This window comes from Spea bombifrons, chromosome 8, assembly GCF_027358695.1.
Source record: "Spea bombifrons isolate aSpeBom1 chromosome 8, aSpeBom1.2.pri, whole genome shotgun sequence".
Lineage (NCBI taxonomy): Eukaryota > Metazoa > Chordata > Amphibia > Anura > Pelobatidae > Spea > Spea bombifrons.
This window is the reverse complement of record NC_071094.1, coordinates 10,449,161-10,464,513: the sequence shown is the minus strand read 5'-3', so window position 1 is coordinate 10,464,513 and position 15,353 is coordinate 10,449,161. Positions and strand designations below refer to the sequence as shown.

The following is a 15,353-nucleotide window of genomic DNA, read 5'->3' as shown; positions in this document are numbered from 1 at the left end:
CTTGTCTGTTTTTTGAAAATATATGGTTTGATGGGATAAATTGAATTAGCCGGCTTTAAAGATAGCCCACTTAGGACATGGGGCAGTAGGACCAGATGTCAAAGTTCCAAGTTGTGTACCAAGCGTGGCATTTTACCTCCCAAACTGTACTCGGAAGATGTTGCTAAACACATAGTGGAGTGTTGTTTAACAGTGACATATACCAGGAGCTGTACATCCATACCGAAGTACAATTTGTGTAATAAAAAAACACAAAACAGTTATCAAGTTGATAAAGACCTCATCGTGAGGTCAAAATGTTGTTGTCTTTCTCCTTCAATAAATCTGCCTGATGGAACCCTTGAGTGCCTGGAGCCTTTTTCTATTTTGTTGAATATCTAGTCATAGGCACCTCAGTAAGATTGTGCCAGATTGCAATGTGCTCTCCCAGACCCAACCCTTCCAAGAAGGTTGTTGCCATATTCTTTTACAGGACGCCTTGGATTATGCAGATGGCTGTCCACTTGTTTCCATCTCTTTGTAGCATTGGCCAAAATTTGTCCCCTTTATGCAAACTAGGATGCTTCCCAAACATGGCAAGTTTCTCCAAGTGAAAGTTAACGAGAGCCCCTGCCATTTTTTCCCACCGCTTCCTTACACAGCCCTTAGGACCATTAAACAAACCTATACTTATACCTATACAGTTTTTGTTTATCAGTAAGTGTAATGGAGTTTATTTTAACCCCTTCACACCTGGCAACATTCCAGGTACATCATGCCAAAGTGGGCTCGTAGGTTATAAGACATACATGGTGCATCAGGTTAAAAAAAAAAAAAAAAAAGCCTTGTGCCAAAATCATGGGGATCACAGGGGCACTGCTGCTGCTATCTGCAGACCAGGACTACCAACACAGAACCCCCCCCATCAGACTTTCATCGCTCCTACAGGAGCGATTATACAGGCTCATCACGCAATTGCGATTGTGCAACATCAACCCCTTCAATGCCGTGGCATTTCAGAGGCACTGCTTCTGCTGTCTAGAGAGCCCCCAAGAGCCCTTGATCCCTCCTACTAAAAGGTAAATGTGTACAGAAGCTGGGATTGTGGCAGATCCAATAATGAGAATACTAAGAAAAAAAATTGTATAAAATGATGTGAAGACATAATTTAAGGGATTTAACTTAATGGAACCGTATTTAACAGCAATTTCACTAGACTTCCTCCAATAGTTAGAAATGATAAACATTTATTAAAACAGTTACACATATCTTAATTGAATTCTCAGCATTAACAATTATCAAATATAATTAAATGTTATGTAACTTTATTAAAAAATACATTAATAGTTTGTTAATAGCAGAGGTTCTAACATAATCATGTCATGAAATGATACTTATTTATGCCAAAATGTTTTTTTAGCATGACCCGACGCTTCATTTGATTGTAAAAGTGTTGGATGTTGTTAGATATACAATTAATGGTCATATTTGGGGGATTCTGTTTATCAAAGCAGGCATCCACAAATTCAGTCCATGAGGGCTGCAACCAGGACACAGGCATCTACATTAAAGATTCACTAAACTACATTCATTAAACATGTTTTGAGGCAAGAATACATAGAACCCCTGTCCTGTTTACAGCCCTCAAGGACTGGAGTTGTGCCCCTAAATATTAAAAGTTTATCTGCTGCCCTCTCCTGTTCACCCTTGGAACAGCAGAAAGAATAGGCTACTTAAATCTTGCATTCATGGTGGCAAGGGTTGGAATAACCAAATGTGGCCATTAGAAACCATCTGACTGGTGTTGAGTCATTTGTTTATTCACTAAACCAGATGTTTGCAGGTGAGCTGAACACTTTAACTCAAATACATCAATTATATTCTCCTGCAAGATGGGCTGTGTTGGCTATGCATTACACATAGATACGTCAGTGACTCTCTGCTACAAACCAAGCTATTCATTATGCAGGGCTGGAGCAGCCCATCTTGCTGGGAAAATAAGCGACCCACTCTGACCCTTCACAATGAATTGTGAATCTACAGCCAATGTATTCAACTCAGTAGCAAACTGAATGCATACCCCTTTAAGGCTCCTAAAGCCATGTACCCACTTAATGCAAAGTCAAAGTTGCGTTTCTGCTGTTTCGCACACTTTGGAGCAAATGATATACTCTGCGAAAATAAACCTTTTAAATCCCAGCTTTTAGACACAACGAAATAGTGTAATATGCCACAGTGGCAGAGCTGAAATAACTATGTGTAAACGCATACAGAAGAGTCACAGGCACAGATGTGATCTCTCCAGGATTTACTAAGAGATTCTGGGTTCTCATATTCTGCTGACCATGGGCCGGTGCCTTGTTAATGAGGTCTGTGTAGCTTGCTCCCTTGAAGACATTGAGGCTCCGAGAGAGGTATGTGAGTGTGTGTGTGTGTCCAAGATTTGCACCACAAGCATTCAGCCACTCAAATATGACAATCTACAGTATACTTAACCCTTAACAACATTTACATAAGTGCAACATGTATTTTAATTAACAAAAAACACCCCATCGTAAAACACAGATTATCACAGTTTCCACCGGGTTTAATGCTGGTGCTGAAAATCACAATGTATGAATCAAAAGGAAGTAACAAACCCTGTTGCATCTATATTCTCTTATTTGTTTCTATATAACCATCATTTCATATTTACTTATATTCTAGGCTGGTAAATCAACACTGACTTAAAATAGCCAGGGTAACAAAATTATAGGTTAGAGGTTAAAAAAATAAAAATAAAAAATCGCTACTTTATGAAGGACTATATATTTTTGTGCAATAGTGGAGAATTCCAACTATGCAAAACCTTGATCTATACATGTACCTAAAGCTGGCAGATAATACAATACACAATTTAATTTTACATGCTGCAGGTGGGTTTTGTCGTATGCCAAACTAAAGTTTGAGGCCCGGTATGAAATGTCTATTCTTGCGACCCTGCATGTCAAATGTGTATCGTGCAGAATTTAGGAGACAAGAAACAATGTATTCATGGGAATCAAAATAAAATAGCCCGAAATGATGGACATCAGCAGTTAATTTCAGAGTTCAAGCCCCTTGCACGTGTTCTGCATGAACATACAGTATGTGTGTTTACAGATATACGATATACGCACATTTGTATATGCAGCCATTTATATAATAGGCATGTTATCCTTGCATATATTATATCTATATAATATATATATCTACCTTTCTATTATTATACTTAACTCTATAATTGTATACAAATCTATCTTTCATCTAAACCCACAACTGTTTCATTTTGTGCATTGTAAAATCTTTGCAATTCATAATTTTCCAACTGATCGATAACCAGCTAACCGACCCAATTCAATATCCCAGAGATTGAATACCCCCCCCCCAAAAAAGCACAAAACAAAAAATATTATCCAAACATAAAAAACATGTGTAGGCATCAAATCTCCTATGAAGACTTTAAAAAAAAAATGAACGCACCAAAGTAACCTATAAATCATCATAGGATACAAACAGTAATATCTTAGGCCTATTTTCCAAGTCATGCTTTCATTCTTATTACATCCCTTAAAAACTATCATAAAAGGTTTATTCCAATATCATGTGCCTCAAACTGTACATTTTTAGATATCTTGGACTTTAATTTAGGCTAAAAAAAAAATTCATTTTTTTCATAGTAATAAAACTTGTAAACCAGGCATTTTAGTTGATTCGCTGAACGTCAATTATTCTCAGGTTTGTAGGGTTGTAATATAGTTTATTATTTCTTAATTGGTTTGCTTTTAATATTTCTGATTTAATCGGGTTGACAGTGAACATCAGCATGCGGGTGCTACTGTTAAGCAAGAGGGGTTTATTAATTATTAATTGCCCCATAGAAAACTGCCCTGAAAGCAACAGATAATATAATTATACCGCCAGCTCAGGAGATAACAATAAAAAAAAGGTATCCTGGAATATTCTCTTTTTTTGCTACATCCAATAAAGCTCACACTGACATCTACCATCAAATACTGAGATTATATTTTAGGAAGGGGGTCGTTTAAGTGCAGTGATGTAAGAAATGATTAGCAGCCATGTTATCCTTTTTCTGGATTAAAATATACATTATCTATATAATGTATAATATACTCCTTTAGGGAAAAAAATAAAAGCACTCTCAGTCTATATATTATAGAATTTAGAAAGGGACTATTTCCAAAGTCTGGAAAATATATAATTATCTGTTTTGCAGGAAAACTGCAGATGAAGATATTCTAAAAAGCACAGTGTTTTTTTTTTTTAGCCCTCTGTTTGAAATGAATGGAAGGTATTTATTACAACACCAAATGTCTCTTCGAAATAAAGCTATGTAATGCTCCTTTAAAGCAATGTATGTGCTCTGCTATAAAGCACATGGATGCTAACAATAGAAAAAAAAAAGTAATCATTTCTCAACACTTCAAAAGTTACAAAATATTCTAAAACCATTACAAAAAAATGTTATTTTACAAATTGTAGTAATTCAGAGTATGTCAGTTAGTTGGCTTCTTCCTCAAGTAAGCCCTGTACCCATAGACGAACAGCTCGTCTTTCCCTTAGGATTAATAAGGCAGAGGATGAAATATAATTTGACGTTTTGAACGGGGCAGACAATGTCTCTCTAGGCGGGAAGAGTTCTTTTTTTGGCTACCAGAGGCTGCAATGATAAATCTGTCACCAATATAGCATCCCGAAAACAAGACGCTAAAAATAACCCTTTTAGACTCATCACAAGAACGCCTGTCAAAGGTTCATCACAGGTTGTAGAGTGATGTAAGGAAATCAAATTAAACATGTTGTCATTTTTCAAGGTTCAACGGGGACAATGTAAGATGCGAGTGATACCGGTGTTTAAAATATACCGTATTTGCTCGATTATAAGACGAGGTTTTTTCCAGAGCAAATGCTCTGAAAAATACCCCTCGTCTTATAATCGGGGTCGTCTTCTAATCAGACCCCAAAAAAATGCTGGTGCCATGCTGCTTACCGGTCGCGAGCAGCATCTCTTCTGTTAGAAGCAGGGCAGGAAGCTTGCAGCGTCCTCACAGAACTCTATCTCCCCCCTCCCTCCTCTGAGGGCGGGGCCAGAGAAGTTGCTACAGCCGGTCCCCTGCAGAAGTCTGCGAGTGGGAGATCTGCAGTTCAGGTGAGGGGGTGGGGGAGGGTTTTTGAGTATGTGTGAAGTGTGTGTGATTAAGGGAATGAATGAGTATTTAAATGTTTGTGAATGAGTGTGAGTGTGTGTGTGATAGCATGGATGTGTAAGGGGGGTGGGGGTTGTAGCATGGCATATGGAGGCTGTAATCCCACTGCTATCATCCCCAGGTTCCAGCATGTACTGGCTGCCTTGGCTTGATAGGAGTGTGATTGCTGTTAGCAGTTTGATATATATATATATATATCAAACTGCTAACAGCAATCACACTCCTATCAAGCCAAGGCAGCCAGTACATGCTGGGTTAAAAGGCATATCATGGGGCTGAGTGGCATATAGGGGGTTAAAATGCATTTCTGGACCTCCAGAAATGCATTTTAACCCCCTATATGCCACTCAGCCCCATGATATGCCTATATACCTCCAGAAATGCTTTATACCCCCCTATATGCCACTCAGCCCCATGATATGCCTTTTAACCCCCTATATGCCAGAGTGGCATACAGGGGTATAAGGCATATCATGGGGCAGAGTGGCAAATAGGGGGGTATAAAGCATTTCTGGGGGCAGAGTGGCATAACTGGGGGGGGCAGGTTGGAAAATAAAAGGAAATTTAAAAAATATATTTTTCTCAATCATAGCTTTTATTTAACATGAAAATAATTTACATTAATTAATATTTACTGGTAAAACTTTTTCCCTATAGGGTAGTCTTATATTCAGGCTTTTTGTTTTTTTCCTAAATTAATATTTTGATTTTGGGGGGTCGTCTTATAATCGGGGTCGTCTTATAATCGAGCAAATACGGTACATGTGACAGGCCATTCACGGGACTAAGCAATATGCAGCATAGTGGACGTATAGGTAAGACCATGTCTTAGAAAATAACTTTCTGTGAGGATCTGAGCACCTGATAAACCTCATTTTCCCATTATGTTTTAGTGTTTTAGCAAAACAAAACAAAGTACCCTATACTGTTAACTACAAACATTAGGTTTTTTTTTTTTAATCCTATGTCCGTTTCCTAATCATCTGAAATAGTAACTTTTATGTTCTTATGCTTGATCCAGTTCGTTTTGGTGCCTGCACCTCTCTGTTTATAGCTCCTTACAAGCCAAAAGTTACATAGAGGATGAAATAGGTGGGAAAGTGCCATGAACTTGTGCAAGCCATTGGAGAGTCCTCTTCAGATGCTGGTGGGACCAAATGATGGATGGAAGTCCTGCAGTATGTTCATATGGTACAATAACCTGCTTCCTTGAAGGTGTAGTGTCTGAGCACCATTGCATCTCTCTGACGCTCAGGTGTATGTGCTGGTCCAGGGCACAGAACAATCTCTGTCTTAAAGTACTCTAACTAGCTGGGTATTTCTTACTCTTGGCTTCATGTCCTCCTTCTTTTTGAAAATATGAATCAGCTCACCAGTTACTACACCAGGATATGCAAGATTTTCAACAGACCTCGCTAATTGGCAGGGAATTAATAACGCCCCCTTCGTAATAGTACGTCAAGGACAGGGGACGCTGCAGTAGAGGTAAAAACTGATTGCTGCACTATATGGAAGCAAAGCATTTGTTTTTGAATGTAGAGCGGTGATGTGCATCTTCAGGCGGAGCAGTGCATGGAGCAGAGCGTTTGTGTCCACACAGTCATCACTCTCCTAAAGGACCGGAAAATCCACCTTCAAAATTTGTTGGGTTGCTCGAGAAACTGTAAAGGACATAGGACAAATTGAATATCTTATATCATTGATCTAAACCGTTCCTTACTCCTACAATTATCTCATTCCCCATGCTTCTCTGGTAGCAGCCTATAACATTCTCATCCTGTGACACTAAGTAATCCTTAATACTTAGTATTACCTTTTAGTTATATATCATCAACAATGTATGCAACACTTCTTACAATATACAGATTCACAAGGTATAACAAAACTAGAATTGATGGACTAAGACTAAAGCGATACAATAGGTGAAGAGGGCCCTGCTTACCTGTATTTAGCTGGGCACCCAACTGTGGCTGTTTCCCTGGTTAGTTCCTGGGTGTGAGGGATCAAAGTTGAAGTCAAGGATGCCCTCATCCATCAAGTCATTACTGATGATGTATTCCACATCACACTCAAAATTCTCATGAAACATGTCGATATCCAGGTCTATTGGAAGCCGTTCAGAAGACACACCAAAAGGGGAAGGCTTAGGAGATGGCATGGATGACACTGGAGGAGGTCCTAGTACTGAAATCGTGGCGGGTGATACTAAAGAACTGAGGGGCACCACAGAGGGTTGATCTGGGTTTCTACCCTTGTTTTGCCCACCCAGCATAAGTAAATTCTGTCCTCCGCTTTGGGTCAGCACGGGGTCAACCTGTGTCATCATCACATTGCTTGGTGGGGGAGAGTCAGAAGTAAGGAGTGCTTCCAGAGTCTGAGGCCGCTGAAAGTTTCCAGTTGGCCCTCGCACAGAAGAAACATCAATGGGACTGAACAAGGAGTTACCAAAGGAGAGTGCTTGTGGTGGGTGAAGAGGAAAACTGGAACTACTTTGAAGCAGTGACTGTGGTGGTGGGAGTGGTGCTCCTGATGTAAGCATAGTGAGACCATCGATAAGCTCCAGCTCTTCTGTGACAGTTGGGGGGACACTTTTTGAAAAAGCAAGAGAGGAGTGGAGATCTTCCTCAACCACATCATCCTGCTCCGGCAAGATTGGTGACAACCGGAGACTGAGATTGCTCGCATTGGAACCTGTACGGGGTCTGAATGTAGTCCATACATCAGGATCATCAGCACTTCGTGATGAAGGGCTACCAGGCCATTTTGGGGTCTGTGAACTAGGGCTACCAGCAGGAGGGTCACCAGGGCCAGCTGTCTTCTTCTTTGATACCTTGCTCCGTGCTTTTGCCAGTTTGCTGCTGTTATCCATGGATGCTGCCCTCCGACGCGGAGCTTTGCCACTCTTTCCCCCTTCCGGATTCAGCATCCACCAAGAGCTCTTACCAGTGGCCTCATTGTGAACTTTGATAAACTTGCTGTGCAGGGACAGGTTATGGCGGATTGAATTCTATAGAAAGGAAAAAACAAAAGGCAATCAAGTTCTACCATAGAAGTTATAAACACAATTGCTCAAACTTATTGAGTTAAATGTTCAGTATTGTGTGTAGGTAAATGTAACAAAATGTCACTTGTCCTGCTTTATATTTGTCAATATGGAATAAAAAGGTGTAAAAGGCTACAGAATGAGAACTTAATCAGCATCTTCACCAATTCTCACATACTGACCACCAACTCAGAGCTTTAATAAACAACAATGCACTTTAATAAAGGCTCTGGAGTCCTAAGACCAAAAAGGCGACCCCACTATGGATCCAATTGGCCAAGAAAAGCGATAGGAACTAAGGGTTTGTTAATGGCAATTGTGCTCGTCCCCCCCTTTTGTGTCTGCAAGTGTCCACAGCTACCCTTCTTTTAATCTTATCCCATTCTTACTCTTTTACACTTATTTTAGAAAATGGTGCACCATCTGTCTCCAGATCAGTTTCAGCGCACAAGCTGTCTTATAAGGAAAGTTTATTGTATTCTCGTAGCTTGCCCTTTGATATATTATATACATAACATTTGGCTATGTTACAGAAAAAAATGGGATAACCCATTTGCTGCATTCAGGTATACAAAACCATCAAGGTTCCCACCACTGAGGTCCAAAGATATAACACTGTGGCTGGTAATAAACTGTTCAGAAGAATATGACACAGTCCCAATCACGTTTGCCAGCTTTCCATAATTCCATCATAATCCTAAAGATCTATATTTTAGCAAATGAAAACTATATGGACTGCTGGAAATTAATTGGACACAAACCATTGGCATGATAATATAAGAACTCTAGCACAGCTGGCAATCTAAAGAGATCACAGCTTGTAATCTTATAAGGACACAGAAGACGAAGAACTGACATCCAAGATTATTGCTTTGTACTGAACTGTGGTCCTACCAGTTGATTCTAGATCGCACATGCCAACGAGAAGCCCCATGCCACAAACCACAATCCAGGAGGAGCCAGAGATGTGGTTTTAGCCGTTAACGACGAGAAAACAAAGAGCAAAAACAGCATTGTGCCTGCAGACGTACGGGATATGGATCTCTAGGAACAGACTTTATTGTCTGCATGGAAATAAATATACCATCAACTTCTTATTAACTGCAAATACTACAGAAACATTCACAACTGCGTCTCCATAAGAAAATGTTGGTCTATCTCAAGCTTTAACAGCCCTCAAATATTTCCCCAAGCTGTCATTTTAAACAGACCTTGACGCTAATCGAGAAAAAAGAAAGAAAAAGAAACGTGCGCTGGCAATCACCTATAAATCATTAATGGTCTTTGCCCAAGACACATAAATGGCTCTTAGAAGCATTTTCACACGGAAGAACAATACTTTGGACCACTTACTGTGTAGTTCATTGAAAAGAAGGGGTTTCCAAATACACTCTATTTATATTATATTGTTTACTTCTTCCAACCTGTTATATATATATATATATATATATATATTATACACACATACAACAATGTTCGGGGTAAGTTGAGCGATAAAAGGTTACTCTGCCTGTAAGAGCATTTTGTAGACACCTGGTTAATGCACTCATTGTGAAGAAACTTTTTGCATCATTCAATGCATTAAAACAGTGACATCACAGAATCTCAGGCCCTCCCTACAAGAAACAGGATATGTGAAAGTCATTTAATCATCCATCATAGTCACAAAAGTGTGAAACTTATCAGTGGTCCAAACCTCTCTGATACAAAAGATACACCTGGGGACGGGGGGGCGCATTAAAGATCACCGAGAAGCTGCACGCTGGGAAGGGATTCTCGTTGTGGAATTGCTCCTATATTAAGAAGCTTTTCATTACAAGGGAACCCCTTTCGTGACAGATCAGTTGATGCACTGAAGACAGAATCCCGCCATGTCTATCTGGTTATCATTTGTAGTGTAATGAGAACATGCAACATCTGCTCCCCGATTACCTTCCAACCAGCAGAGCTGTTGCTGTCACCCTTGTCTTTGAAGTAAGGAATGGACGTCACCATCCACTCATAGATCTGGGAGAGGGTCAGTCGTTTATCGGGAGAGCTTTCTATGGCCTGACTGATGAGTTCTGCATAGGACTGGTTGCCCCATGCGTTCCTCCTGGACCCCCCTTTCCTGGGGGTAATTCCACTGCTGCCCATCAGCCCATCGGATAACATCCTCTCCTCCCCTTCTGGGGACAGTAAGGAAGGAGCATCAGAAATATCTGCTTTGTTTTCATCGCTGGCGGCCGATGGCTTGACGGCTGAGAGATCGGGTCTGGGAAGAGGCCACGTGCATGACCTGGGTCTCGCTTGGGGCTCAAAGTCTGGATCAATGTCCACCGGTGTCAGCTCCGTTTCCTCCATAATAGTTCGAGAAGAACAGTCTATTATCAGTAAATCGTGGAGTGTAGAGCAGTAACGTGCAGGTGAAAGCGTTCAACTCCCCTGCAAAAACTACAACGTGATGATCGGCCCGTGATCACTTGTACCCCCCATCACTCGGGTTGGGGGGCAACTTTAGGTACAGTGAAGTGTGCACAATCCTCTCAATGGCTTCCGGAAAGTCTCTACGATTCTATGAGCCCCCAATGCCGATTCCCGTGATCAGAAGACGGCTGCTGCCGGTTCCGCCTGGTAAGTGACACTTTTCCTTTTGTTTTGGACACCACAAAACTTCTCGCTGACGTCTCTGTTTACCAGGAGCTGCGGAGAGCGAACGGCGCAGGCGCATTGGTACGTCAGGACTGACGCCTTGCGGCGCGCGAGGCAAGACGGGAATTGGAGTTTCGGGACATTCGGAAGGACGTTGGTAGGGTGTACTTTTGAACTACAAGTCCCACCGCTTTTCGGGGTTCCCAGTCGCGTCGGCTGGCCCTGGCTTAGGCTGTTAAACTACTACTTCCATGGATCTTTATGGGGGGCGGGGTTTTAACTTGGCCGGTTATGTAACTGCGAGTAGTTTCCAGTGAAGGGGTGGAATGATGGGCACGACTTTTGTTGCGTACCATTTTTTAATATAATATCTTTATTTAAAAATACAAAAACGTTTATGTCCCACCCACTGCTTTATCACGTGGCTTTAGTTAAAGCTGGCTTTTAAACTGAGTGCACTCAGAGGCATTTGCGCTGTTATTAGATTATTTATGAATACATAAGATTATGCAGACATTAATATTGTGCTGCGTTTTAAAATTATTTATTTATGACATTTTCCTTCCCTGATGCCCCTCTCTTTTGTTGAACCTAAGACTGTTGTGGGGGAGGGGGGTATGAATGCGATGTCCATTGTAATTTTACCCTGAAGAATGCAGTTTAAACTACAAAAATGTGTTTACAAAGTGGGTTGTGTGTAAGAAATGCTTTGATCCAGTAAATTACATACTACAATAAATAACTACCAATAGGCTATAAATCATTGGGAAAAAAAGTTAACTCCTTCTTTACCCAGGCTTTTTAATGCCATAATTACCATACGTTTTTGATATTCTCACCATACAGTTGTGTGGGAAAAGAATACAACTTTTATGCTTTTACATATCAGGACATAGTAACAAGCATCTGTTCCTTAGCAGGTCTAAAAATTAGGTAAGTACAACCTCAGTTGAACAACACATGACATGTTACACTGTGTCATGACTTATTCAGCAAAAATAAAGCCAAAATGGAGAAGCCATGTGTGAAAAACTAAGTACACCTTATGCTTCAATAGCTTGCAGCAATAAAAAGTGATTGTTTTCTGTATGATAGGAAAGTTAAGGAGGAGTGGGCAGGAGGGAGGGGGTATGTATGTTTTTATGCATGTGAGCATGAATGTCTACGTATGAGTGTATGTGACCATGAATGTGGATGTATAAATGTGTGTTAGCATGAGTGGTGTGAGAGGAGGGAGTGTGTTTGTTAGAATGAGTGTGTACATGAGTGTGTTAGTGAATATTAGTAAGTGTGTGTGTTGGCATGTTGCTTGGTGAAGTTTCTAGTTACGCCCTGTTTATAAGCATACAGAGGACCTTTATCACTCCCATCACTCATGTGTTCCAATGGAAGGTTGTGTTTGCTAATCCAATTTTAGTGATCATTGGAAAACCATTTTGCAATTATGTTACACAGCTAGAAATTTCCTTGTTTTGCATCACCATCCTCTGATTCAAGACATACCCCACATATATATTTTTTATGTTCTAGGGGGCTACACCCATCCCTTACATAGTACCCAATCTGGTAGTAATCTTAATACTTCTTTGGGAGAAGTGAACAATGGAGAGTATATAATATTTACATATAGTGCTGTGACAATGGGATGTAAGGCCTTTATTTATTTTCTACTGCTATCAGTGCAATATGGAAAGAGATCCCTTTACGGATCTCTTATACATCTTATGTATGTCAGTGATGTCACTGTGTTTTGTTTTTTTTTTATTTATTTTTACTTATTTTATTTTTCATTTTTATTTATATTTCAGTATTAAAAAAAACAACCCTTTTTTCCCATTTTTTTTTCTCCTATAATCTTCCCTGCACTGATCAGCAAGCAGGGCTCCATAGACTTGCACTGCTCATTGCAATAAGTGCAATCAGCCATTAGTGGAGCAATCGGTGATCCCAACTGGATCTATACAGAGCCCGCTGAGTCTCTCCTGTCCTCCAGTGACCTTTAGATGGGTGTCAGAAGTGAGATCCTGCGTTCTTTATACAACGGTGTACTGGTACTCGCGCCATTACACACGATGATCTACAGGTACGTCCGAAAGGTAATCTTGTCACACTTTTTGTGGACATGCCTGTATGTCTGCAGGGTAATGAAGGGGTTAATGCCCTGCCATCTGATATGTTTCCTAAGACAGCAATATCCTCAATCTGAAAATTTGGAGGAATATATATATTAATTATTCACTGAATAATGCTACTGAATACACACAGCTTTAGACATTTGCACAAAATGTAATTTTTCCCCATTAGCGATACAGTTTAATGGTTTAGCACCTGAAATGTCCACCAAAAAGCCACCTACTACTGTTGATAATGTACATTTAATGCAGTGAGATTAATTTGCAGTGAGATACTGGTTTTCAAATGGACAGTAATTCATCTACACTTAGTATTATGTAATGAAATGATCCTTATGGGACACTCCGGCCATAATATACACTTTAAAGGTGCTGTTTCACCTCTTAATATATCACCAGACGAGTGTTTCAACGTGTAAGGAAAAGTCAAAGAAACTCGTCATTTTATTTGTTCTTTTCAATGCTCCCTGTCACTTAAAACCTGCAGCAAAAGGTTTAATGAGATACTAGAGTTGCTTAGCAACAGAGTCCTGTTTTTTCCCAAAGCCCTCCTCTATGTATTACATCACAGAAGTGTAACCTCCTACAACCACTCCCAGACCCCTTTAAACTAGAAAATCCTCAAGCAAATGCCCCTTCATTGGCGGACAGAGCAGAGCAGTGGGAGCAACTTAAGCGGCTCCAATTAAAGTTTTGGAACAAGAAGCTACAGAAAACAGGGATATGTGTATTTAACATGCACAGAAGGGTGATCTATAAGTATTTAGTAAAGTCGGGGAAAATGTCTAAATAGAACTGAACCTGCATGGATGGATTGAGCAGAGTCCCCCCATACATTTGATTCTTTCCCCACCCCCAACTCCTTGGCTTGCAGGAGATGTGTTTGGTTGAACACATTTCATGCTTGCCACTGCACATGCGCAGTATACTCACCTCCAGTAACCTCCAGCGCTGGCTGGCGTAAGATTTCCAGGGGGTCAACTAAGGCCCTCTGTGCCCATGCATTCCTCCAGAAATTTCAAATGGCCAAAGAGGGGCACCTTTGTTTTAGTTGCTGTGGTTAGGGTTAGGCTTTGCCAAGACTTTTCTGTGACATTGCGACCTCTAGATAGTTATTTATGTAACCAAGTAAGGCATTTAGTGTATTTTATTTATACAATTTAATTGATAAACACATTTCTGTTATTTCTATATACAGTATTTAGTGTTACTTACATTTAGGCCTGTAGAACACTGGGAGACACTCATACTCGCCAAAAATGTTGAGATAGTAGGAACATCGAGAGACAAAAGAGGGACACAGAGTGCACTGCAACTCTGGAGCTGCCTCTTTTCCTAAAGGTGACTTTGTCCCTACAGGTAAAGATAGTATGCTAAATTACAAAGTACTTTAATACGCATTCTTTGTTGGTGAGGCTGCATGGGCCTTTCAACGTTCAAAATGACCAGGGGCAAGGAGTCAATTGCCTCCATAATTCTTAAAAACGGGCAGGCCTGCTCACTAAGGCAGGAGCTCAGTGAGGTCACATAAAAAGATGTTACGCGACTCTGAGGTAATAGTGCGGCTACACTCACATTCTTAACGTGCGCTGAAGAAATGGGTGATGGACAGCGTTTAATTTGCTCTTATGGGAACACTGTCTAAAATCTGTGAGACATTCAGTAAGTTTTAAAACTGGATCTGAAGATTAGGATTCCAAAATGGAACTACAGTGCCACAGGTATGGACCAGATAACTGTTAACAATAACATTACAATGCTTTCTAAATCTTTTGCAGAATCAATACAAGGTGGAGAACATGAGCCTGAGAAGATCAATGCAAATTGCCTAGAGAGATGTCTGAAGTTGCATATGTCAGAAGCAACTTGGCAGGAACCTTAGCTCATCAGTCTTCCTTTGGGTTCACTCCTGACCTTTAGAGAATAATAAGCAATTTGGGTATTAATGGATCTCCAGAGGGCTTTGAATTAGGAGAAGGACTAGTTTAGTGTTTGGGTGCCTGTATTAGGACCGTACATTTTTTAAATATATATATACTGTAAAGCAAGAAGTAATGAAAATCACATTCCAATGTAAACATCAGCAACCAAAATTAAAAAAAAAAAACAAAACAAATGGCCAACAAATGTATGGATGTTGCTTTATTTTAAAATATATATACAGTATATAGTTTACATCTATACTTTGTGACACAAAAATGGAAATTTTGCATGTGCTGCAGGCCCCACTGCATCAGCAATTGTTCCATCAAACTCGTCTCCTGCAAGGCAATGTGTTGTCTAAGTGGAACAGCGCCTTAAACGCCAGTATGAGGATTTTCC

General features: G+C 40.3%; 1 protein-coding gene and 2 long non-coding RNA genes across 3 annotated transcripts; 1 reads left to right on the top strand and 2 right to left on the bottom strand.

Annotated features, from left to right (window-relative positions):
• Window positions 1-1,206: 1,206 nt before the first annotated feature.
• LOC128503524 (uncharacterized) lies at window positions 1,207-3,634 on the bottom strand. The gene is made up of 2 exons (XR_008355252.1): window positions 2,087-3,634; window positions 1,207-2,035 (listed from the first exon to the last, which is right to left on the bottom strand). It is a non-coding gene; the product is annotated as an uncharacterized LOC128503524 (long non-coding RNA).
• Window positions 3,635-6,570: 2,936 nt separating this feature from the next.
• FOXO4 (forkhead box O4) lies at window positions 6,571-10,625 on the bottom strand. Its single transcript, XM_053473741.1, has 3 exons — window positions 10,201-10,625; window positions 7,168-8,232; window positions 6,571-6,886 (listed from the first exon to the last, which is right to left on the bottom strand). Exons 1-2 carry the CDS (start codon window positions 10,609-10,611, stop codon window positions 7,174-7,176), a joined length of 1,470 nt encoding a protein of 489 aa, XP_053329716.1. The 5' UTR covers window positions 10,612-10,625; the 3' UTR covers window positions 6,571-6,886; window positions 7,168-7,173.
• LOC128503606 (uncharacterized) lies at window positions 10,518-15,103 on the top strand. Its single transcript, XR_008355268.1, has 3 exons — window positions 10,518-10,640; window positions 10,674-10,881; window positions 14,810-15,103. It is a non-coding gene; the product is annotated as an uncharacterized LOC128503606 (long non-coding RNA).
• Window positions 15,104-15,353: the final 250 nt, after the last annotated feature.

Excerpts from the sequence above, each read along its gene's own strand:
- FOXO4 (XM_053473741.1), bottom strand. The coding sequence starts at position 10,611 with ATGGAGGAAACGGAGCTGACACCGGTGGACATTGATCCAGACTTTGAG. Across the intron at positions 8,233-10,200 it reads ACAGCTCTGCTGGTTGGAAG|AATTCAATCCGCCATAACCT; the intron begins GTAATCGGGGAG and ends TCCTTTCTATAG.